The 26,842-nt window shown below is 43.1% G+C and overlaps 1 protein-coding gene across 2 annotated transcripts in view; it reads right to left on the reverse strand.

The window, feature by feature from the left end:
• The window catches only part of IL1RAP (interleukin 1 receptor accessory protein), a 151,862-nt gene that overhangs the window by 14,310 nt on the left and 110,710 nt on the right, over window positions 1-26,842 (reverse strand). For both annotated transcript variants that reach the window (XM_069974411.1, XM_069974410.1), the window contains exons 3-8: window positions 20,742-21,027; window positions 16,988-17,177; window positions 11,494-11,659; window positions 5,335-5,406; window positions 4,028-4,157; window positions 1,205-1,359 (exon numbers count right to left, since the gene is read on the reverse strand). In XM_069974411.1, the coding sequence (XP_069830512.1) occupies window positions 1,205-1,359; window positions 4,028-4,157; window positions 5,335-5,406; window positions 11,494-11,659; window positions 16,988-17,177; window positions 20,742-21,027 (999 nt within the window). The remainder of the gene's footprint in view (window positions 1-1,204; window positions 1,360-4,027; window positions 4,158-5,334; window positions 5,407-11,493; window positions 11,660-16,987; window positions 17,178-20,741; window positions 21,028-26,842) is intronic.

The following is a 26,842-nucleotide window of genomic DNA, read 5'->3' on the forward strand; positions in this document are numbered from 1 at the left end:
TGGGTCACATGCTATACCCGCGGCTCTATTCACAACACACAGGTGAAGAGATCACCAGGGGTACGGAGGTCTAACCCTCATGATCTCTTACTTGTCCCCTATTCTGTGGACATGTATATTTTTCTTGGAATACCCCTTTAATCTGGTGGAGTGTATTTGTGTTGCAATAAAGACGTTTTGCAGTTCCGCAGAGTTGCTGGATTTCTTCCATTCCATTAGTTTTCGTTTGGGCTGTTTGGCCGTGCAGCGGATCCGGAGACATGCGGGGCCCTCTGCGAAGTGGCGAGATGGAATTTTTTCTTGTATTATACATCCTTAGAGGGATCGGTGTCCCCGTCATACACGGCTCCTTGCAGGCCTATATTACATTATATACTCATTTTCAAAAATAAAAGTCCAGCATGCGGCAGGGGGTGGGGCTTTATGTTAGACCGGTGAACTTGTGCGTCACTCTTCAAAAATGTCCCAAATACTCAAAAGTTTTGCAATTAGATGGAATTTCATAAAACCGTGGAAAACCTTCAAACAAGAATGAATGACACCAAAATAGCACAATCTCAGATTTTTGTGCGCTCTGAAAATCTAAAGGCAGAACCATGAAGTAACTTTTAACCCTTATGCGGCACTGTGATAGGTCACACTGTGTGAACATGTGACAGATTTCCTGTAAGCAGAGAGGACTGGCACCAGTGGGGTGGGAATGGAGCAGCATTGGTAGGGTAAATATATACCAAAGTTTTTTTCACTTTAACCATAAAAGGAGAAGTCCGGGGTCAGACATTTGTTTAAAAAAAAAACGGGGAGGAGGTGGCTGAACATAACAACCTCCCAGGCTACAGCGCAGGGGCCCCGCCACGAGCACCCAGGTCGCAGTTTAGAACAGGAAGTGGCTGGGGGACCGGGACCAGGAGCCGAGGACAACGGACCTGGGGAGGTAACTGCACGTTGTTATCGTCAGCCACCTCCTTCCCGGCTTTTTTAAAAAATATCCGACCCCAGACCTCCCCTTTAAATGCTTTGAGAGTTGTTCTTGCACCCTACAGGCCTGCATTCCCGGACCGATGTTTGCATCTTTTCCTATATACGTTATTTTTTCATGCTAGGTTCTATTATTCTCTTATTTAGAGAATTTAGTCAAATGTAAAAAGTAAAAAAAAACCAACAATCATCATAATAATAAGAAAGTTGGTTTCTACTTAAGCACCTTTCTCTTTGACAAGCGCTTGCCTGGAGACGACCCCCAGGATGTTTTTTGCGGTGCAGGTATAGTTGTGCTTGAGTTCATCTGGTGTAATGTTTTTGATCCATAATTCCTTCGTTATGGTCTTGGCTCCAGGATTGGCGATATCCAATAAAACACTAAAGAAATGAGAAAAACGGCATCATTACACGACAGAGCAGAATGAATATACTTCCATGCTTATGTGGCAACAAGTTCACTCCAAGGTTAAGCAGAAAAGAAGAAGTAAGACAGATAAAATATCTTTGCCTCTTGTTGCCAATAACATAATATATAATATACAGACCTAAAGAAAAATAATATATAATATACAGACCTGCATAGCAGGGTCTACAGCCCTGTACTCTGACCCAGGAAGTCTCCCTCACCTTCTATAGCAGATCCACTTCAGGCTGGGGCTTACATCAGGGGACAGGACTGTGGAGGTAATCTCTCCATAGCTGTAACCCCTCTCTCCCCGGACAGAGAGTGCTGCATGTATGTGCCCACATCTGCCCTGCTCATTCCTTCCTGCTCCCTGCAGTCTCCCTCCGCCCTTGTGTTTCCCATCCTCTCCATTACTGTACAGTAATTTATAATATCACAGATTCTGCTGTTTCTGAATGTTTGTTTCATTTGTTTTACATCTTATTCAGAATAATAAATCATTATTTTTGGGGTGTGAAACCAATTGTCTGCATATCAGTGATTTCTTATGGAAAAATTTGCTTTGGTTTAAGATTTGGATTACAAGCGCCAAACGAATTACAGTATGCTCGTAATCCAAGGCACCACTGTAGAAGTAAATTACAAGTCTTCCAGTCCTTATGAGCTGCTGTATGTTCTGCAGGAAGTGGTGTGGCAGCAGAGAGCACTGTGTCAGACTGGAGAGAATACACCACTTCCTGCAGGACATACAGTAGCTGATAAGTACTGGAAGACTGGAGATTTTTTCATAGAAATAAATTACAAATCTCTGCCACCAGCTGACTTGAAAGAACCCCTTTAATTACCGCAATCTAATGATGCAGAAACGCAATGATCAGGTGCATTCACCCCTCTAGACGCGGCTCCTTTAGAATCAATGGGGCCGCATCATAGAGGGGCGGGGGTTTCCTCCTAGTGGGGGTAGACCCGCCTTCCTCCCGTGCTTCAGCCTGGGCCGAAGCTCAGTAGTAGACTGGTTCAAAAAAGGGACCATGGTACCGGCTTCCCCCCACTGGCGCCGTTCTATCCATGTACGACCCTAAAAGCGAATGTACTGATGGTACAAGCCATACTCATTTAAAATCCAGGTCCGGTTTCCTGAAGCTTTTTAGTCTTTTTAGTCTCCTGTGAGCGCAGATGACAGGTTTAATCGTTGTCACCTGATCTGTCCCATTAGTACTGGCAGTTGGTTTTCAGTTCACATATAAGCAAAGGGAATGGTGGGAAAGTGTCTGCACTGTCGCCTGACAACCCCAGGGTCACAGTTTAGAGAGGAAACCAGGGAGTGAACAGATATGGGGGAGAAAAATGGTCCAGTAACATAAGGCTCTCTACTAGAAAACATCACATTTGTTCTAATATATATATATATATATATATATATATATATATATATACATATATATATATATATATATATATATATATATATATATATATGTATATATATATGGTACACGAGATTTTACCGTCTTTGCTCTGTGACACCACGCCTTTAAGTTTTCATATGGTCACCAACGTCCTCAGTGACTTCTTATACTTTTATAATTTACAATAAGTAGAACACTGTCCCTTATACTATAAACCTTAGTTGTTCCTTTTACAGCATCCTTCCCTTTAAGTTTTTTCTTTTTTTACCACAAGCTGAGCAGCTGTCTGGTAGGAAAAATATAGATTCTAAGAAGATGTTGGAATAAATGACAGTCACCTCCGATGGCAATTATTTAGCTGGTAACTGTGGAGACGAGACTCGCGCTACTAATCTGTTAGCAAAAACGCAGCCGAGCATGAAAGAAGAGCGACTAACGTGAGATTCACCTTCAGCCTCGTCCAAGGTCATATGTACAAGTGTGAAATCCATCCAAGTATGAGCTCTGCTATCTGTAATAATGACCAGATCAGGGTCTATGGGAAGAACATGTACTTATCATTCCATAGACTACACTGGAATTCAATAAAGTTGTAATCTTAAAGAGACACTGACGTGAACTTTTTTTTTTTTTTTTTTTTTTTTTAGAAATGAACAGAGGTGTGATGCAAGAAGTTTTGCAATATACTTTTTTGTTGTTTGTTTCTATGTTTAAATTAACGTTATACATACTGCCACTAGGTGGCTCCCTTCGATGCACATGTGTACAGATTCCAGATATCAACGTGGAAACGTAAAAAAAAAAAAATTAAATGATAATAAATAAAGCTGGTATATAGCAATACTGCTTGAGATCACAACCCCCGTTGATTTCTTTAAATAAAAATTTTGCAAAAGGTACGCTTTAAAGGTGTTGGTCACCAGAAATTTGTTTTCTATTAAATCAACTGTACATATCAGCTGCTGTATGTCCTGCAGGAAGTGGTGTATTGTCTCCAGTATGACACAGTGCTCTCTGCTGCCACCTCTGTCCATGTCAGGAACTGCCCAGAGCAGCAGCAAATCCCTATAGAAAACCTCTCCTGCTCTGGACAGTTCCTGACATGGACAGAGGTGGCAGCAGAGAGCCCTAGAGTAATCTGGAATCATTCATGTCCGTCATCACAGGTCAGATCACTGAGATCCTTGACACAGGGCATTGTGTGATCTGTGATATATCCCGGCTTTCTTACCTTTCATTGACATGGATTCTCTGGTCTGTAAAGTCTCCTTCGGTCTTTCCATTTATCGTCCACCCAATATCGGTAAATGAGTTGTTTACATAGGAGAAATAAACTTCACATGGAATACTCAGTTGTCCTCCTAAATAACACAAAATTCAATGCACATCAGACTTGCTTGTACAATAAAGGGGTAATAGACATTTACGACATATGTGTCTGATGGGTGCAGGTGGTAGAGGCGGGGCCCATATCTATCTGCGTAATGGGGGGGACCACAAACTCCCTGGTAAGGGGGCTGTTGCTTCCACAAAATTTTATTTCAGGCTTGGTAGTGGAAGCTGTTTGATAGACGAAATCTATTACTAAGTTAGGGCCTAGTGTTAACGGGTGTAACCCGCCCATTATTACCCGAGTACCCATTGCACCAGGGGTACTGGGAAAAGCCAGGTACCAGTAGTCCCAGAGCATTAAATTTGGCGCTCCCGGACTGGGCGGCAGCAGGCTGGTATTATTAGGCTGGGGAGGGCCAAAAAACTGCCCTTTTCACCCTAGTACTACTAGGCTGCTGCTGTTTGGTTTTTAATCCGTCTGCTTTTGGAACCCTATGCATTTTTAAATAAATAAATTTAGACTTTAGGCACGCTCCTTAGTCCATTATTGGATTTTATTCAGTGAGTTGGGGAAGAAATAACCTCTCTGTCAGTGGGAAGGGCTCAGATTGGGATAAGACATTGTCAGATTACATCTTTAACAGCCCCATAAAATAAAGAATCTATTCTGAACCAACCCCCACGCTCCTGTCCCACGCCCAGCAATGAAACACCAGCAATCTGTTCGCCTCCGTGGTTCTCCTGGGTTCCCTTGTCAAGAAGGGCCTCCTCAGCCAGTCAGTGACTGCAGGTGTTCTGCCCGGTCACTGACTGGTTGTACTGGCATTCCTGAGTTAGGTCGCAATGTGGAAGGAGCAGGAGGTGCAGGAGGACGGCGGGGGTCCGGGAGCGTTGTGGGGAACGGGGACATTCATTCTTTATTATGTTTCCCTCACCCCCCCAGTCTGCAATGTATTTTTTGTTTTGGCCCCTTTAAGATTTCCAGACAGACTATTTTTTATCTTGTAAAAGAAATGTGCTTAAAATACAAAAAACGTCTACGCAGAAGCTTTCGGCAGATCACATCAAGAAGAGTCGCTATATTCGTGCAGTCAAATAAAAAGTCAACTCAAAGTCACGACAGACAAAAAATGGCAACAGAAAAGCAATAAATATGTATATGTACAAAGACACCGCATAAACGGCAGTAAAAAAGCGGCTACTCACCTGCTAGAAATTCATACGTCTGCTTCTCATTTGGTGTTCTCATTCTAGGTGCTTCTGCATATAAAAGGGAAGCTACACAAATAGAAAATACAACAAGCCATAAAAATCTACAGGAAATTTTTTTTTAAGACTTTTTAAATATAAGAGAATAGCAGCATGCCTACATTAAGTATACCGAACCTATACAGCTGTACAGTAACCTATGTGTTCAGGAATCATCTAATGAAGCAAATCCAGTATATGCCATATGAACAACACATAAACGGAAACGGTACGCACACTAAGAACAAAAAGTTTCAGTGTTCTACATCATATTATCACCCCTTTAAGGGGTTTCCCAGGCTTATAACATTGGTGGGCTATGCACAGGATAGGCCATCAATGACTCATTGGCGGAGTGCCAACACCCACACCAATCAGATATTCGGGGGCGGGGGGAGCCATAACCTGGCACCCATAGACAATGAATGGTGCTGTGCTGTCCTGGGTAGTGGTGGAGCAGCGGGTTACTGCAGCTTAGCAGTTTAATACAGTCAGATATTGATGGCTTATTCTCTGGATAGGCCATCAATGTTAGAAACTCAGACAACACTTCTAAAGGGAATCTAACACAACGAAATATTAGTCCAAACTGTGGACATCATGTAATAAATATGAGAAAAGTTCCAGGATTACTGCTTATTCTGGTCTAATGGTGCGTTTACACAGGCAGATTTATCTGACAGATTTTTGAAGCCAAAGCCAGGAATGGATTTGATAACAGGAGAAATCTCAGTCTTTCCTTTATGACCTGTTCTCTGTTTATAGTCTGTTCCTGGTTTTGGCTTAAAAAATCTGACAGATAAATCTATCTGTGTAAACGCACCATAAGTACTCAAGGGAGGGGTCCTACCAGCGACTGACACCGGCATATAGGTGTGTATATAGAGGGAGCTGTCAATCACTGGGTAGCACTGCCAAAAATGAACAGAGGTATACATGAAGAAATAACACGTCATCCTGGAACTTTTCCTATGAGGATTCTTTGTTTGTTTTCTGACGCACTTTAAAGGAGACGTCCGTGGTCAGACATTTTTTTTTAAAAGAGCCAGGGAGGAGGAGGCTGAACATAACAACATGGACCTACCTCCCCGGCTCCAGTGCTGGGGTCCCCTGTCCTCCGCTCTGGCTCCTGATCCCCTGGCTGCTTCCTGGTCTGAATGGGGTCCCGTCCAGGCTGGGCCTGAAACGTCACGACCCGGGTCCCCGCTCTGACCAGGAAGCGGCCAGGGGACTGGAGCAGGGGACCTGAGCAGGAAACAGGTGTAGGGGAACGGAGCAGGGGACAGCAGACCCCAGCCCTGGAGCCGGGGAGGTAGGTTCATGTTTTTATGCTCAGCCGCCTCCTCCCTGGCTCTTTTGAAAAAAATGTAGGACTCTGATGTTCTCTTTTAAGCAAAGAAATACTTGGTCCAAACTTAGAGTAGAGTAGACAGCCTTCCGATGTGACATCTGGGCCAATGTGTATACCTATATGATGTATTTTTAACATTGGGATTATGGACTTTCATTATACAACGTGTGCACCAATTGAGGCTATTCCATAGACTTAAAAGCCAGTTTCACACACAATGAATCATCAGTAGAGATGAGTGAACCTGGAGCAGCTCGAGTCGATCCGAACCCGAACTTTTGGCATTTGATTAGCGGTGGCTGCTGAAGTTGGATAAAGCCCTAAGGCTATGTGGAAAACATGGATATAGTCATTGGCTGTATCCATGTTTTCCAGACAACCTTAGAGCTTTATTCAAGTTCAGCAGCCCCAGCTAATCAAATGCCGATCATTCAGGTTCGGCTCAACTCTAACCCGAACCCGGTTTGCTCATCTCTAATCCTCAGCGGATCTTTAAGATCAATTAAGTTTCCTTCCTCTTAGCAGTGCATGACGATCCCCCTTGCCGGTAAGTACTTCAAAGCCAACAAGCCCTGGAACCGCAGATCACTTTGTATTCCCCTTTGTGAACATAGCGCATATGATCAATTAACTTCGGGCAACCTTTACCTGTGTGAATCGATCTAAGGTGTTCAGCACATCTGACATACATGGGGCGCATGGTCTTTCCAATATAGAAATGACCACGTCACATGTAATTACGTACACCACACGTAATAAAATCCCTTATTTCCCAAGATTTACCTCCCACTTGTACACACGATGCATTACATAACCGGCTACAATAATTGCAAGATCTGCATTTATGATTACCTTGTGGAATATTTTTCCTTAACCAATTACTTTTATTTTTTTGGCCGGAGAATCTCCCCCTAACTAAGTAATCACAGAGATTTTTACTCCTCTTAAAAGCCGCTATGGGACGCACCGTAGCTAGATCTTTTAGTGCCTCATCACCTGCCAGAATGTGCCAGTTTTTATTAAGCGCTGATTTAATTACTTCGCTCATTGGGCCATGCTTACAGGGAACGACAAACTTCTCTTCTCTCGTATTTATCTTGGAGCGTTTTTGTTTGTTAGGGACTGTTGTAATTCAGCAACCGGATACCCCCTTGCATACAGTCTATTGGCTAATGCTTCTGCTTGCTCCTCAGATATTTCACCGCAGTTGTTAATGCGGAGTAACCGTATGGATTTTCCATAAGGGATTTTTATATGTGAGGGATGATAGCTGTCATACCTAAGGAGAGAATTGGTGGCCATGGGCCTACGGTACCCACTTGTCACCAACTGACCTCCCTGTACTTCCAAATGGACATCGAGGAAGTCCAATTTTGTTCCTCCAAATACAGATGAAATATTGAACTCATTGATGTTCATGTAATCGATGAATTGCTGGAACTCCTGTGATGTTTCTGACCATATTATTAGTATATCGTCGATATACCTTAGAAAGAGAGCAATTTTACTTGCAAAGGGATTCTGAAGATGAAAAATCATATTGTCCTCCAAATTCTGCCAAAAACAGATTGGTGAAAGTTGGGGCGACCGGGGTCCTCATCACTTGCTGCCGGTACCACCAGTCAGCGAACTGGAAGGCGTTGTGACTAAGGTCAAACCCCAAAAGTTCACAGATGTACAAGGAAAAATTCTCATCATTTTCAGTCACATTCAGCAATCCACGTCTGACAGCCTTCACACCCGCATCCTGTGGCATGCGGGTGTACAAGTTAATGCTAGCCAAGGACAGACCCTCCACCACCCAAAATCTAACACCTTTAATAGCTCTGAAGTGTCCTGGAGATATGATGGAACATTCTTTAATACAGAACTCAACACCCAGTCTAACACCCATGCCTAGAGACTAATTTGGTGACTGATTCCCTACCGGCCACTATGGGTCGCCCGGAGGGTTCACCATAGATTTGTGGACCTTAGGGATAAGATACCAATATGTCTTTTTGGGATGCTCTACTATTAATTTTTTGGCAAATTTAGATGTAAAAATGTCCCGCTCTACCCCATGACGTATAAGAGATTTAATCTTCGATAAATATTCAAATGTTGGATCTTTATTCAGAACCTGACAGGTGATTTGGTCGCTCTTTTTCATAGTACTCCTTAGTGAGGAGCACAAGGTTACCTGCCTTGTCGCTATAACATCATCACATGACTTCAGCCATTTCAAGGCTTTTCTCCCTGTGTAAGATTTTGTCCTGGATTGGGATAGACAAATGCCCTTACATCACGGATGATGGCTTTCATGAACAAATCTAAAAGTGAGCCTGACGACTAGGGAGGATTAAAGGCAGACTGCCCCTTTAATCACCTCCGGGCTATCTGCTTGTACAGGAATCACTGTACCTTGCAATTCTAGTAAGGTTCTAACACATTCTTTATCCTGGTCACTGAAGTGGGGGCTCAAACTAAAACCCAAAGAGCCAATCTGTGCAGGCATCACCTATTGGTCTCTCTCTAGTCGGTTGTGAATTTTTATTGTGGAAAAAGAACATTTTAAATTCAAGTTCTTAATGTCTGAAAATCCATGCCAAATTCTGTGAAAGTAAAACTGTCCCCTATACAAGAATTCAGACCCTTACTCAACAACGTAATACAGTCAGGGAAAAGTGTAAATCCCCTCAAATTCACAACTCCTGCCTCCTGTGTCCCCGTACCTGTGATGTTTAGAGAAAGTCTATATTGGTCTATATTGGAAAGATTATACGCCCCATGTATGTCAGATTTGCTCAACACCTTAGATGGATTCGCACAGGTAAAGGTTGCCCGAAGTTAATTGATCGTATATGCTCAGTTCACAAGGGGAATACAAGTGATATGCTGTTCCAGGGCTTGTTGACTATGAAGTACTTACCTTAAAGACGCAGGCATTAGGATCCCTGGGTCTCAAAGACCATCGGGAAATGTTCGGAATAGATGGTTCATGAATACAAATTGTAATATTGTACCACCAATGTGTTTACTCCATTGTCTGTTTGTTTGTAATTTTGTAATGCAAAATTTGGAATGTTTTAAATGAAGTGATATTTAAGGGTGGGGCAGCGGAGTGACACATCAGGCCGAGATGAATCGCGTCACAGGTTTGAGTGCGAAATGATCATCGCCCGCTAGTCCGCATCCTAATACCAGCATGGAATAAATTTGTTTTATCTGCATGAACCAAGGGTGAGTGCCACATTTCTACTACTAGTGAATCTATTTTGGGACTATCCTCTAATATGTTGAGCACCACCGTACGGTTAAAAAGTTAAAGGTCCTCCACTGTTCAACTTAACACTGACCCAGCACTTTGGAATCGGGCCAGTAATGGCGAGCGTTCTCCTTAGTGGACCATACAGTACCTGCTCCACATTCCGGCTTGTTTTTTGTGGCTCCTGCAGTACACTGATTGGCTGAGCAGGACATCCAAACTCTGGGAGCCACAGAAACAAGCTGGAGTGTGGAGCAGGTACAGTATGCCCTGTCCAGCGGCTGGGGGGGTGGGGGCAGAGGTAAACGGGCAGCCTTTACATACTCGCAGCGGGATGTCAATCCTGCTGCAAGTATGTCTTCCCTTTCAAAATGAATGACAAATTTTCAGCGTAAAATACGCTGCGGATCCGTTGTGCGTGAAGCTACCCTAATAGAACATATTATCAGATTAGATTTTAAAAAAATGCCGTTTAAACCTTATTTATGGCAGTTTTTTCCCATTAATTTTACAGTATGTGAACCCAGCTCAATGCTTAAAGGGAAACTGACTGGAGGGATATGCATATATCTGAGCTGCCATGGTCTGCACTCTCCGGCCACCACTCTTAAGGCTGCCCCCCGCCTCCTCCAGACTGACATCTACGTGGGATTTCAATGTAAACCGACTGTCAACCAATCTAAAGAAGACGGGGGAGGCCTGGAGACTGAGCAGCAGGGGCAGAGGATAACAAGCAGTCCTTACTTACCTCTCCCTGTGCCTGCGCTGCATGACCAGCCCCGGGAGCCCTGCCAGAAGGCATTTATCCCTGTGCTGTGTGAAAATGTCCTGGCTGATGGACTGGCCTCTCTGCCAATCCACCCCAGTCACTGATTGGCTATGCGGGATGTCCATCAACCAGGTCGTAACATTGGCTCTAGTGGATATCCCGAGGTTCCTGAGGTGGCGATCCATTGATGCAGAGGCACAGGGAGAGGTGAGTTGGTGAGTTTTGTAATTTCCCTGTATTTGGGAAAACTATATTCTGTGGCCGGAGGTCTCCTTCAATTTATTGTTCTTTTTCTAGTTATCGGCTGTTTAGGTGACTGGAGCATAAAAAACCTAACTGGGTCAGAAGGTGAATGATAACGATGAGATGAATGGCAGCGGGTGGCCAGTCGGCCCTCTCCGTGTACTCTGATCTCCAGCTCCTTAGTAATGATCAGCACTTGCTGCCGCACAGCTTTACTTTTATGATATTTTTGAACAATTTTTGATGCGCAGACATTCAGGTTTAATGAGGAGCGACTTCTAGTGAATAAAACAATATTTGCTTATCCTACTTTTATGTTTCCGCTATGAAATCAATATATATTACAGCTTGTCAGAATAAATTAGCATGTGTAATACAAGCGCAGTCCAAGAACCAATTTACTAAGGAAACAGACAGCAAAAGAGAACTTCAGCTCTGCTACATCTACACGACTGAATGGTTCTAAGCAAACAATAGCCCCACGTTCATCTACAAGCGCTTGCTTACCTATTGTTTTGACATAAATCGTCCTAGTTAGATTATATACTCGTCCGTTTTCCTCATATGACACAATACACGTATAGTTGCCTTCGTATCGCTGCAATACTTTAGTAAATTGCAAACTGAGTCCTTGGGGAATCCGATCAAGGTAACCGTCTATTAATGAGCATTTCTGCAAATAGAACAAAATAAAATGAAATACAAAGATTTAAAACAGATATAGGCCGTATATAGGCATTTTGAAGGGCCATAGAATTTTTCTACAGAGTATTCGTCTGTTTTTTTTTTCCAGCCAGAACAAATTGCATGAATTTGAGAATAGAATATTCTCAGAATGATCACAGAATATTCACAAAAAGTTGTGCAAACTCCCCTGGTACTGAGCAGACATCGGCCTGCACCTGTTTGTACGACTTTTTAAAAAGTCACAAATTATACATTTTGCGCAAATCCCACATTATACAAATTTTTGGTTGAATATTCAAAACAGGCAGAATAAAAAAAGTTACATCTAAAAACCATTCACCCGTCAAATACTGGTCCATAAATAGAACTTAGACCAAAAAGGGGCGAAAAATCCAATTATCCACCTAAAAAAAGGTGCAAAACCGTTGATAGATGTCCCCCATGTGTATTGGGCGGCCGTCATTCCATTAAATTCAATTTAAAAAATTCTATTAGGCTATGTTGACACAACTTCAAAAATATAGAAAAGTCGTCTGCTTTTGCAATTTAAAATAACGTCCATTTGTGCCGCAATTAACTGACTGCAATGTATTGGAGTCAATGAAAAGACGGACGTCCAATGCACACAATGTATTGAATAACGGACGTTATCGCCACGGACATCAAAATAAAGATCATCACAATTATTTTTGGACGTCTTTTGCAAACAGCGGACGTTTTTATTGGTTGTTCACACACTGTTTTTCTTTTGTCACTGCTCTTTCTCCATTTTTACTATTAAATTCAATGGAATTTTCAATTAAGCCGCATCCAACGACCATTTAGCAATTTATTTATTTTTTTACACACAGTAGGAACTTGGGTTTCGTCTCAAGACGCACTTTAACTCTACGGAGTGTGCAGCACAAATTAAATATTTATTTGAAGTATTGAAAAGCACAGCTAAGACTAACAGAGCATAAGCCCCGGGCTGCGGAAAGGACAGAAATCATATAAAGGGAGCCGGGATTGATATTTTACAGACAGCCGGATAATAGTTTAACCAAACGTAATTTTTCTCGGATTCAGACATAAAATTAAATGTGAATGGACTAAAGCAAATCACCAATTGGATATGATTCCCATAAGAAAGTGTGACCTATGTTTAACATTTCTAAGATGGTCGGATTCATAAGGCGGTTTAATCATGCAGCGCACAGACAATTAGACTTTTATTGGGTATTGGAGAAGATTCCACCGGGAGATCTGCTTCATTTCCTCGACCTCTACATTTATAAGAAGAGATTTTAGTCACTGCTTCTCAGAGAGCGCACCCTGCACAGTCCTGGAGACACCATGCACACTATTACATTACACCAGTTTATAAGACCCTGTTCACACAACAGAATCTGCATAAAAACTGCATCCCATTGTTGTTATAAATTATACAATGCAAGTTTACATGTGTATTTTATGCGCAGATAAAAGAAGTCCGGGGTTGGTCCGTTTTGTTTTTTACAATAGAGTCGGGGAGGAGGTGGCACCTACCTCCCCGACTCCACCCCTGGGGTCCGCTGTCCTCCACTCCGGTTCATGAGGCACTTCCTGGTGTGAGCGGGGTCCCGCCTCTGCCGCTGACTAGCTGAGCGGGTCTGACATGACCCAGGTCCCTGCTCAGACCAGGAACCGGAGTGGAGGACAGAATACCCCAGCGCTGGAGTCAGGGAGGAAGGTGCGTTATGTTCCACCACACTCTTTAAAAAAAAAAAAAAAAAAGGCTGACACCGGACTTCCCCTTTAACCCTACTGAATGGAGCTGTTCCACATCAAAAGAAAAGAACATCCCCAGAAGAAATCCAAAGGAATGATTTCTGCCGAGGATTCCATTGTGGCAGAACCATCATGCCCTAACGTCCCCATGCCCTGATATCTCCAGCACAATGTATTCACACAGACCCGGGCTCTAAGAAATTGCACTAATGGTTATTAAAGGGGAACTAACAGCAGATTAGAATCTTCTGGGGACCTTAGATGCCCATAGTGCAGAGGATGCCGAGAGTGACGGTCACTTTTATACCTTCATCTTCAGTGCCGGTTTCGCTAATTGTTCATGTCAATCATTAGTGCACTGGGGCGAGTCACCACCCTTCCTTTTTGTCCGCCTCTCCTCATAAATACTTTGGCGCTCATCACTGCACAGTCATCCATGAGGTGGGGGGGTTGGCGGCAGGACAGATTGGTGCATCAAGGGGGTTAGTCCCGCCCCCAGGGCACCAAACTACCTAATTTAGATATTGATTAAAGTGAAGATTTTGCAAAAATTTCCTTCATTGTGAGCATTTAGTGCGCTATGGAGACATAACAGCAGGTTTCATCATCTACAGCATACACCGCCCCTGACAGAAGATGGCAAGTTCATGTCCTGTGTAACGCCTCCCTGGATATACTGAGCAAAGAGGAAAGGTAAAAGAAGGTCACTGCATGAACTGCTCTCCTGATATGTGTATACCCAGCACTGTATATATAACAGGGGGGAATTCTCTCTCTATACAACATCTCTACATTCCAACAGATTTTATTTTTTTTTTATTATGGACCTCACTGTCGGCAGACATAGTCACTGAGAAACCATAAAGCAAAGAGTTCAGATGGGCGTCAATACAGGTGTTTGCCGAAACGTAGGTTGGGGTGGGGGCTGTGTGTAGATCCATCGTCACGTACTTACAGGTATAATTTATGGATCAGTTTCCATGCTTTATCTGCACCTGCAATGTGATCCGTGCTCATCCCAGTAGCCACCAGCTAATGTATTCTCCCATATACCCTGATACTGCACCCTACATGTTATGGTATCTGCATTGTCTTCTCCATGTTTTGTGTCAGTAGTTGCAGACCATTATTATGCTTTGTGGATAATTAGGTCTTTCATGGTGTTAATAGTAAAACTCTTTCTATTCTTTGGTAATTTTTGGAGAAGTTCAGCTTTTTCTTTCATTGGCGGTCGGGTTTCCCGGCTATTGTGCCCATAATCGTCCCGTGGAATAGGAGGCAACGATCAGCTGACATCGTTCATGTCGGCTGATCGTTGAAGTCGTTTGTCTTTCAACATGTTGAAAGGCAAATGACTTCTATAGCAGCGATCTGCTGCGGCTGCTCCGCTATATCCTGTGGGCTGTCCGGGCGATCAGCAATTACCCGGGCAGCCCCCCCGCAGCTTTCCCCGGCCCTCCCTGTACTCACCCGCTCGCTGCTGCCACGTGTAATAGCGGCGGCAGAGAGCAGGGAACGAGGAGCAAACGAGCGATCACAGTGCTCTTCTGCCCCTCACTGTCGGTCCGTGTAATTGGGCCTTAAGCCCATCTGATGAGATTGTTGCTAGGCGAACAAAGGAAGGCGCTTTAGTAGCATTCAGTCTATTCACATCTAAGCAGAACACAATAGTTACATTTTTATTTTTAAAAAATCTTAATTATCCTTTATTTTTTCTAATACCTTCCTTAGGAGTTATACAGTGAGGAGTAATGGGAGCAGCCAACCCAGCTGATTCATCTATTCTCTACAGATATATTATATTATAAGCACAAAGAACAATGAGGTGAGCGTACTCGGGCGAATCTTCATCTAACACTTCTGTTCTTACTTTACAGCAATATAAAGGCAATGTGTCATCAGAAAATGACTTATTGTATCAATAAAGTTTTTGTGTAAAATATTTTTTAAGAATTTTTGGTGACCTTTTTTTTTTTTTAATTTTCCATTTTGCAGTTCTCATTCCCACCACTGGGGCTAAAACTAAGCTGAGACTTCCTGTTGAGTCTGTAGTGATAAGAGGAGGCTGCAGTAGGGTGTACCCCCTAAGCTGATGAAGGCCATGCTTGGCCAAAACGCGTCCTTGTACCATATGTTTGCTACACTACAATAAAGAAGCATAATCTACTTGGTGAGTGCCGGGCTCTTCCTAATATCTGAACATTTTTCTCACCTCGAGCACCACCGCCACGGAAGTGCCGTCTTTCTATCACTGAATAAACAGACATCGCAGATCGAGACACAAACAATGTGGCGTTAGGGTGCCTTCACACCTACCGTATCGCAGCAGAAAATCCGCTGCGGATTTGACAGTGCGTATTTAATGCTGTGTTCATTCATTTAGTTAAATCCGCTGCGGATCCGCAGCGGATTTTCTGCTGCGATACAGTAGGTGTGAAGGCACCCTTAAGCTTCACGATAAGCTGCAATTCCATTTCAAACAACAAAACGATAGCACCAGATCCGAGAAGGTTTAGCTGCATGATATTTGTCTTGGCTCTATGGAAAGATCTGGTTTATAAATATCTAATGGGGCAAACAGAGAAGGGGTTACAAACTTCATAGGACGTGTCCCAGAACATCAGGTCAGAAACACAGCGTAAAGACAAGGCACATACATACACACATACTGTACATACATACATACACACACACACACACACATATACACACACATATACATACACACATATACATACACACACACACACACACACATATACACACACATATACATACACACATATACATACACACACACACACACATATACACACACACATATACATACACACATACACACATACATACATACACACACACACACACACACACACACACATACATTCTGCTCTCCCGGCAGCCAAGCGTCTCCGATGCCTGCGCCGGGAATAGGCCAGGAGATGAGCGGAGGCTGGGAACGGGCCACAGGTGAGTTAACTGTTTTCTTTTTTATAATTGTCCCCCCATACGTTGGGGATGCGCCCATTCTTGAGCCCCCCCCACCGTATGGGACGACCATACTCGGCGTATAAGATGGCCCCCGACTTCTACGAAGATTTTTCAGGGTTAAAATGTCATCTTATATGCCTGAAAATACGGTAAGTATAAGTCTAAGGCCTTTAGAAACCGCATTAAAACAGCTAGAAACCAGTAGGAGTTCAGATGTTTTAATGCGCTTCCTTAACGTTCGGTTACTTTACGTTAATGTGTGGCGAACCTGCTGAACCTAATGTTTAAATTTGTTTGCTCATTTCTAATTATAAGCTCCAAAAAAATAAAAATGATTAGAAGAGCGGTGGGACTCCCAGCACAATTCCCATACCTGGAGTATTTGATCAAATATTTCTAATCAAATCAAATTTAAATATATATTACAGAAAGACTTATAAAGAAGCTCAAACACATGGAATCTAGAAACCTCCCATGCTGGGCGGAAATGGAAGACGTCGTCTGTATAATAAACCTGCTGGAGAAAACGGAGAGAACGCCAAAGAGGAGAGGAGAGGAGAGGAGAGGTCCTTACCAGGTACCAGCTCACGGTGGGAGTCACGTCCGCTGGATAGTAGTCCTTGGTGTCCGGACAAGTCAAGGTTTCCGCATTTTCTAAAGGGAAAGTGACGGCTTCGGCCACCTTGTCATCGCTGACACACGAGTTTGGGTCTTTTTTCAGCACTTCTAATGGAAAAGCAATTTTGAGGCAAAAGGTGGTATTCCTAGGAGGCAAAAAGACTCATCAAATTAGGTTTAAGAAATACAACTCTTTCCACTTTAAGCTGGAAGATTGGAACAAGTTTAATAAAGTTTATAGGCTGTGGTATAAAAGCGAGTCTTCTCTCCAAGGTACTTTGAAGATTAAAAATGGAATATCAAATCAATAAGAATCCGTACAAGCTTATCAAATAGCAATAACAATTCCCTTTATTGCCTTTGCCGAAAGTTTGTAATCTTGAAACTGTGTCAGAAGCTTCAATATACATCACTCCGGGGAACGAGAGCCGCAAAGAGGTCGAGAACTACCGCTCCCGACTGGAATCTCTGCAATAAGAGGAGACCACTGACGTTCATGGTAAAGACGGGGGAGAAAACGGCTCAAAGAAGCCCGGACGTTGCACAAACAGGAGGTAAAATACAGGAAGAACTTTACAAAATCTTAAATCATAAAATGCGGGGAAAGCTAGAGACACCTTTGCACTGATTTTTTTTTTTTATGGTTCATTTCTTTCCTAAATGCAGGAGGAAAAGAGAGGGAACACAAAGAGTAGTCTGCAATGGGATATCATATAGGGGGACTTTCCTAAAAAGGTACTCCAGCGAAATTTTTTTCTTTCAAATCAACTGGTTTCAGAAAGATTTGTAATTTACTTCTATTTTAAAAATCTCCAATATCAACTCTTCCAGTACTTATTAGCTGCTGTATGTCCCGCAGGAAGTGGTGTATTCCTTCCAGTCTAACACAGTGCTCTCTGCTGCCACCTCTGTCCATGTCAGGAACTGTCCAGAGCAGGAGAGGTTTTCTATGGGGATTTGCTTTGCTGCTGCTCTGAACAGTTCCTGACATGGACAGAGGTGGCAGCAGAGAGCACTGTGTCAGGCTGGAGAGAATACTCCACTTCCTGTGGGACATACAGCAGCTGATAAGTACTGGAAGATTGGAGATTTTTTGATAGAAGTAAATTACAAATTGATGTAACTTTCTGAAACCAGTTGATTTGAAAGAAAAATTTTTTCGCTGGAGTACCCCTTTAAATACTTCTCTGGCCTTAAAAGCAAATATCTTTACAATAGAAAGGACCAGCTAGGTTGTAAGTTTATATATACAGTATATACATACACTATCCCTATAAAGGATCTTAACTTTACAATCTCCCATTTATATTAATTCTGGCAAGCCAGATCCACTGGATGCCGCAAGCTATTTCCAATGAGAATATATAGTGTAATGTGTGCGACTTCTAATGAGGATCAGTGAATATTCTGTTCCTATATCTTGTGACCGATTCATGAAAATGTAGCCCTGCCATAGTGACTGCATCTAAGTTGCCAAAAAAAGTCACAAAATTGTTGCAAAAAAGTGAAAAATTGCGCAGGCATATTCACCTGGTACTGACCAGACGTCGGCCTGCACCAGTTTGGGTAAATTTTTAAAAAGTCACAAATGACTGGGTCAATGCTTCTCACGGTCTAACTGGACCATGGAGCACATGACTAACTGCACGGGAATGGCGCCAAGGAGGAAGGTAAGAGACACACTATAAGAGACACATACTATAAGAGACACACTATAAGAGAGACATACTATAAGAGACACACTATAAGAGACACACTATAAGAGACACATACTATAAGAGACACACTATAAGAGACACACTATAAGAGACACATACTATAAGAGACACACTATAAGAGAGACATACTATAAGAGACACACTATAAGAGACACACTATAAGAGACACATACTATAAGAGACACACTATAAGAGACATCCTATAAGAGACATCCTATAAGAGACATCCTATAAGAGACATCCTATAAGAGACATCCTATAAGAGACATCCTATAAGAGACATCCTGTAAGAGACATCCTGTAAGAGACATCCTGTAAGAGACATCCTGTAAGAGACATCCTGTAAGAGACACCCTGTAAGGGACACACTATAAGAGACACACTGTAAGAGACACACTATAAGAGACACACTATAAGAGACACACTATAAGGGACACACTATAAGAGACACACTATAAGAGACACACTATAAGAGACACACTATAAGAGACACACTATAAGAGACACACTATAAGAGACACACTATAAGAGACACACTATAAGAGACACACTATAAGAGACACTCTATAAGAGACACACTATAAGAGACACACTATAAGAGACACACTATAAGAGACACACTATAAGAGACACTATAAGAGACACACTATAAGAGACACACTAAAAGAGACACCCTATAAGAGACATCCTATAAGAGACACACTATAAGAGACATACTATAAGAGACACACTATAAGAGACACACTATAAGAGACACATACTATAAGAGACACACTATAAGAGAGACATACTATAAGAGACACACTATAAGGGACACACTATAAGAGACACACTATGAGACACTCTATAAGAGACACACTATAAGAGACACACTATAAGAGACACACTATAAGAGACACACTATAAGAGACACTATAAGAGACACACTATAAGGGACACACTATAAGAGACACACTATAAGAGACACACTATAAGAGACACACTATAAGAGACACACTATAAGAGACACACTATAAGAGACACACTATAAGAGACACACTATAAGAGACACACTATAAGAGACACACTATAAGAGACACACTATAAAAGACACGCTATAAGAGACATACTATAAGAGACACGCTATAAGGGACACACTATAAGAGACATACTATAAGAGACACACTATAAGAGACATACTATAGGAGACACACTATAAGAGACATACTATAAGAGAAATCCTATAAGAGACACACTATAGGAGACACACTATAAGAGACACACTATGAGAGACAGGCTATAAGAGACACGCTATAAGAGACACACTATAAGAGACACACTATAAGAGACACACTATAAGAGACATACTATAAGAGACACACTATAAGAGACACGTTATAAGAGACACGCTATAAGAGAAAGGCTACAAGAGACACACTATAAGAGACACACTGTAAGAGACACACTGTAAGAGACACACTATAAGAGACACGCTATAAAAGACACGCTATAAGAGACACGCTATAAGAGACACGCTATAAAAGACATACCCTCCTCCTCAGCGTCTCCTGTGCTATAGGGACATATCAGCATTTTAGATTTCTCTAATCTGCAGATAGTTCCCCTTTAAGCTTATATTCACACATTGATTTACAAGAGCATTCCTTGTTCCAACCTACAAATACAGCACGTTCAGCTATTCTTACTTGGTTAATCCCAGATACTTTTGTCATTTTTATTGAATTTTCACTAATAGAATTTTTACTACTGCAAATAAATAAAAATAAATAATTCATAGGGAAAAAATAAATCCTTAAAGGGGTTTCCTGGGCAAAACAGACCGATGAGGGAACAGAGTGAGGAGGTGCTGGGGACCATCAGGCAATTTTTAAAAGTTCACGGATCAGGTTGATGCAATCTTCTTTAATGGAATTTCAAAAACTACTGACACGGTTATGGAGACTTTATAGGTCTTTTTAGCTTGTAGTGAAACATGCTGAATGTTGAACTTACCGTAACATACAGGTATAATTCCCAGTGTCATTAAGGAGAGCCGGACGGAACCAGAGGATGTCCTTGTCTTTGCTGATCCGGTTATCTGGAAGACGGATGTTTATCGGCTCCTCCAGGTCTTTCCCCTTAGCGGTCCAGTACCACATTAGGGTGAGGCCCGCCGAGTGTGCGGTACTGTAATTATGCTTCAGGTAGTCCTCAAATAAAGGGCATCGGATGCGGACGGGTTCTCCATCATACGCCTGGGTCAGCTTCCTAGTGTCTTCTCCCCAATCATCACATCGCTCTACAAGACAGAAGAAAAATTATCAGAGATACGGCTGCAGTTCCTGACAATACACAGATCTCTCCAACCTTCTATGAAAGATAAAGAGAAAAAAAATCCAAATGTCTTAAGTAATCAAATACCAATAATGTTGCAGTTGCATGCATGTGGCACAGTGCTGAATGGTCAGGGACCTTAAAGGGGAACTTCTTTTTTTCTTTCAAATCAACTAGTGTCAGAAAGTTACATAGATTTGTAATTTACTTCTATTTGAAAATCTCCAGTCTCCCAGTACTTATCAGCTGCTGTATGTCCTGCATGAAGTGGTGTATTCTCTCCAGTCTTCCAGTACTTATCAGCTGCTGTATGTCCTGCAGGAAGTGGTGTATTCTCTCCAGTCTGACAGCAGAGAGCACTGTGTCAGACTGGAGAGAATACACCACTTCCTGCAGGACATGTAGCAGCTGATAAGTACCGGAAGACTAAAGATTTTCAAATAGAAGTAACTTACAAATCTATATAACCTTCCGAAACCAAATGATTTGAAAGAAAAAGATTTTTGCTGGAGTACCCCTTTAAATCAATATATAGTTGACTTGATTGAATGTCCCAACTTATTGGTAACGAGTTATTAAAATGAAACCTAGGCATAGAAAATCCACTTTGGACATGTAAGAGGTTTAAACTAATACTTTGTGTGTGTGTGCAATAAACCGATGTGTGTGCGGAACAAAAACAAATGACGCTCATACTGCGCAGAGAAGACGTAAAACATTCCGCCCTGTAGCTACTTTCTATCTAACCCGGCGAGCAGCAGTGCAGCGTGTTACTCCGCTCTCGGCCTGTAGGTGTCACTGTGCTGTTGCATATTGGGAGGATATACTATGTGTTACAATGTTACACATAATAATCGCTAATTCTTATTAGATACAAACAGTACAGCGACAAATTATACAGGTGGCGTCCGTTCTGTTTTATTTCCATTTTAAAAGCATCAGGAATATTATCCATGTATAACAAGTTCTGAACATCTGGATTTCTGGGTATCTAGACAGTCATTTTGCTCCTAACAGTTGATATCAGTTGTCATAGTAACAGGTGAATGACCCCCCTCCCTTCCCGTACACAGCGTCTCCTCACCCCTTATACTGGAGGAGTCTAGTCAGCATGAGCACAGACACCTCAGTCTTATATCCCTATACACTATCCGCTGCATATGAGCCGGAACATCACCTCACCAGACATAACACATCTACTAAAGGTCTGGCTCTGTATATAGCATGGATGGCCGTCAACTTGAGGCCAATATGTGATTGTACAGGTAACGTCATCATTAAAAAACAACAGATGTTATTTCGTCTTAAAATGATGGCCAGCCAAAAAAAAAAAAAAAGACTTTGCATGAACATAGCCTAAGGATGCCTTTGCCTGTGAATTTCCAGCAAAATCTGCTGCGGATACTCCCCCATGCATTTCAATGGGCTGACATACTTGCAGCGGAATGACAACGGGGCAGCGCACTGATTGGCTGACCGCTGGGAGACCCCGAAGCAAGCAGGAGCAGGTGATGTATGCTCCGGTGCAGCGGGGGTTAACAGCACTGAGTTTAACATACTCGCAGCGGGATGACAATCCTGCTGCAAGTATGTTGGCCCATTGAAATGCATGGGCAAGTATCTGCAGTGGATTTCGCTGAAAACTCGCAACGAGAAATCCGCCGCGGATCCGATACGTGTGAAGCTACCCTTAAAGTGTAACTAGGATTTGTAAAAACTTCTGACATGTCATAGAGGACAAAGGGGCAGAAGCGCTCAGCAGCGCATGCTCATCCCAGTCATCTCTTCCCCTTCATCTCCGCTGTAACTGCAGTATGACTGAATTATAATGGAGCCTATGGAACTTCCGGACGGACTTCCGTTGACAGCTTATATGAGCAGTCTGCAGATATAGCCGAGATGAAGGGACAGAGTGTGAGCACTTCTGCCCCTTCATTCTAGCAATTTGCAGGGGTCTCAGCACCCGGACTCCCACCGATACTCACTTCTGACATGTCGCTATTACAAATGATAGTTACAAAAATGAACTGTATTAAACTCTATGGGAACAACGGCCATTGTTTGGTATAGCTACGGAAATACTTGACATGTCAATTATTTTTGTCCTCTAGAGTATGAATATTGGCCGTTGTTTTGCTCTGTTCACACAATGTATGGCCGTTCTGTCGGTGATTTGGATTGCAGGCACATTTGGGTGTAAATCAAATGAAATTATGTTTCTGAGGCCAATATGGCAGTATCGGATGCAGGAACATTTCAAACAACAGCCGTTGTTATACATAGTGTGAACATAGCCTAAGGGCCCTATGCCACCGGACGATTATCGTTCGCATAATCGTTAACGATTAACGATCTCAAACGACTGCAATTGCGAAAGACCTGAAAACGTTCACTCATTTCCATGGAACGCTAATCGTTACTTATGATCGTATTTGCGATCGTTTTTCTTTGCTATTGCGCTCGTATCTATTGCAAACGACCAAACGATGTCTTATTCAATGCGAACGATTTGCGAACGTGCAACGATAAAAATAGGTCCAGGTCTTATAAAGTGATCAACGATTTCTCATTCGATCGTTAATCGTTAACTGCATTTCAACCGAACGATTATCGTTTAGATTCAAACGGTTTAATGATAATCTGTGGAATAGGGCCCTAACGGTGCAACAATGATTGTTGTATTGTTATGCTTGTAAATATAATTACATGAAAAGACATCAAACTGACTAACAGATAAAAAAATAACAAGATAATAGAAATCAAAGACCTGTAAAAAGTCTTTGTTAATTAGGAATCCTTCAGAAGTCGTGCAGAAGTTTATTATCGAGGAGTCCTGGCAGCGTGAACCATCCCGCCACACCCCGAATAACAGATTTCCTTTATCTTATAAAACAGCTACCGGCTGATAAGACGGCGGGAATCATCCACAGACTCCCACCTGATGCGTCCTGCAGGGCCAGGCCCCACTATGTGAGACGCTGCCGTACAGATCTGCGCACAGAAAATCCACAGCGTGTTACCGCACCCGGCGCACAGAACAAATCTCCCCCCCCAGCAATGACGGCAAAGATTATTACATTCACAACATGTCAATTTCTGGTTATAGATTTTCTTAGGCTGGGTTTACATATATCAGTTGGCATCAGTTGCGTTTTTTGCTTAAAAACTGACCACAACTGATGTCACAACTGATGCCAAAAATGCATCAGTTGTCATCAGTTTTTCTATCCGTCTTTTCATTAAAAACCATCAGTTGCCATCAGTTTCCATCAGTTGTCATCAGTTGTCACAAGTTGCGCTCATCAGTTGACATTTTTTTCCCCAGTATGTTTTCCTGTCATTTTCAATGGGATTTGCGGGGGAGCGCACGGGGGCTATATACTAACTGGGGGAGCTCACAGGGGGGCTATATACTACAAGGGGAGAGCGCACAGGGGGGCTATATGGGAGGGGGAGAGCGCACAGGGGGGCTATATGGGAGGGGGAGAGTGCACATGGGGGCTATATACTATTGGGGGAGAGCGCACAGCAATGCTGTATACTAATTGGGGGAGAGCACACAGGGAAGCTAAATATTACTGGGGGGGGCAACAGGGGGGCTATATACTACTGGAGGAGAAACAGGGGGGGTGATATACTACTGGGGGACCAAGGGGGGACTATAGGGGAGGGGGAGAGCACACAGGGGGAGATATATGTTTATTTTATGCTACTATTTGACTGAACGCCGGATGCCAGAGCCGAACGGCATGCGTCCTGCCCGGCCAGGCATCCGGCGCTCTATTCGATTGTATTGGTGCGGCGCCGCATCACCGGAGCGGCGGTCCGCCAGGACGCTGCAAGATGCGTCCTAACGCACCGACGGTCCGGCGATGCGGCGGCCACTAGTTCACGCCGCACATTTTGAACGATCCCATTGAAAACAATGGGATCAGTTCAAAGATGCGTTTCCCTCCGGCGCTTTTCTCCTGCGCCGGAGGGAAACGCCGCCGCACCGCCGGACATATGTAAACCCGGCCTTACTGAATCCAAATCCGACTGCAGATTTTACTATGAATCATCGAGTGAAAATAATATGGAGATCCAGGTATGGAGTCAGGCCAGGCTCCCACACAGGATTTGCAACCAAAACCAGGAGTGGATTAAAAACACAGAAAGGCTATAGGGGAGATTTATGAAACATGGTGTAAAGTGAGACAGGCTCAGTCGCCCCCGGCAACCAATCAGATTCCACCTTTCATTCCTCACAGGCTCTTTGGAAAATGAAAGGTGGAATCTGATTGGTTGCCGGGGGCGACTGAGCCAGTCTCACTTTACACCATGTCTGATAAATCTCTACCTATGTTCACACACTGTTGAAATGTAGTGGATGGCCGTCATTTAATGGTAAATACCTGTTGTTTAAAATAACGGTAATTATTTGACATTAAATGACGTCCATCCACTCAATTTCATCAGTGTTTGAGTATAACCTTTCTGTGTTTTCAATCCACTCCTGGTTTTGGTTGCAAAATACTGAGCAGCAATACAGTCTGGGAACATAGCCTTAAGGGCCTATTACACGGGTCGTCAGAGGAGCAAACGAGCGCTCTCAGCGCTCGTTTGCTCCTCGTTCCCCGCTCGCTGCCGCCGCTATTCAACGCGGCTGCAGCGAGCGGGTGACTGCGGGAGGGGGCGGCAGGGAGCTGCGGGGGGGCTGCTCGGAGGATCGCTGATCGTCCAGGCAGCCCATAGGATACAGCAGTGTCTGCTGCCGATGCTCCTATTCAATGGAGCGACGGCAGCAGATCGCTGCTATATCAGTCGCTTGTTTTTCAACATGTTGAAAAACAAGCGACTGCAACGATCAGCCGACATGAACGATGTCAGCTGATCGTTGCACTCTATTCCACGGGACGATTATCGTTCCGTGGAATAGGGCCTTTAGGGTAGCTTCACATGTAACAGAATCCACAACGAAATTTGCTGCAATTTCCGTACTGTCAGTTTGAATAGAATTACAATTTTCAGCCCACTGCGACTATGCAAACCCCGCCTCCTTAACCCGCTGCGGCCCGGTGAATACTTTACCCCTTCACGCACTGGTTTGTTCTGGGGCACCCGGCTCCCTGACGTCCCACTCAGCCAATCAGTTGGAGCGGTGGGACAAGGCACTGAATGACTGACGGGACGTCAGGAATTAGTTAAAAAAAAAAGAAAAAAAAAGAGGCTAAAACAGTGATGTCGCAATTAGCAGATCCGCAATCCACAAAGAACAAATCCCATTGCCTTCTTATGATTATTATATCTGTACTGTAATTGCGGTCTGCACTAGCGGCACAGTACCACAGATCCGCAAATATTGCAGACAGGTGAATGAGGCCATAGAAACCAATGGGTTATTATTATTATTTATAAAGTACCCTTGATTCCAGAGCGCTATACAAACCGGTGTTACATAGATCCCCGCCCCACACCCATGCTGGATTTCCCGATGAGCGCTCGCCCGAAGTTGCTGAGCGTCGGTCCCAGAAATCTACGTAAGCTTTGGAAGATTTCTGCCATGGCGTCAGTGATGATAAATCAGGCGCCGTCACCCCGACCTCCAGTAATTGTTTTCTACGTGTTTTATCAAGGACCCAGACATAAAAAGGTGTCAGTCATTTGCCATCATAAATAAACTCCAGCCACCATGTCATTCAGATACAAACCCGTCTACGCCACGTAGGTGACAGATACTTATTAGTTTTCATAATGACAACAATTAGAGCGATTGCACTGATTTATGGAAAATAATCGTC

This window comes from Dendropsophus ebraccatus, chromosome 6 (genome assembly GCF_027789765.1).
Source record: "Dendropsophus ebraccatus isolate aDenEbr1 chromosome 6, aDenEbr1.pat, whole genome shotgun sequence".
NCBI lineage: Eukaryota > Metazoa > Chordata > Amphibia > Anura > Hylidae > Dendropsophus > Dendropsophus ebraccatus.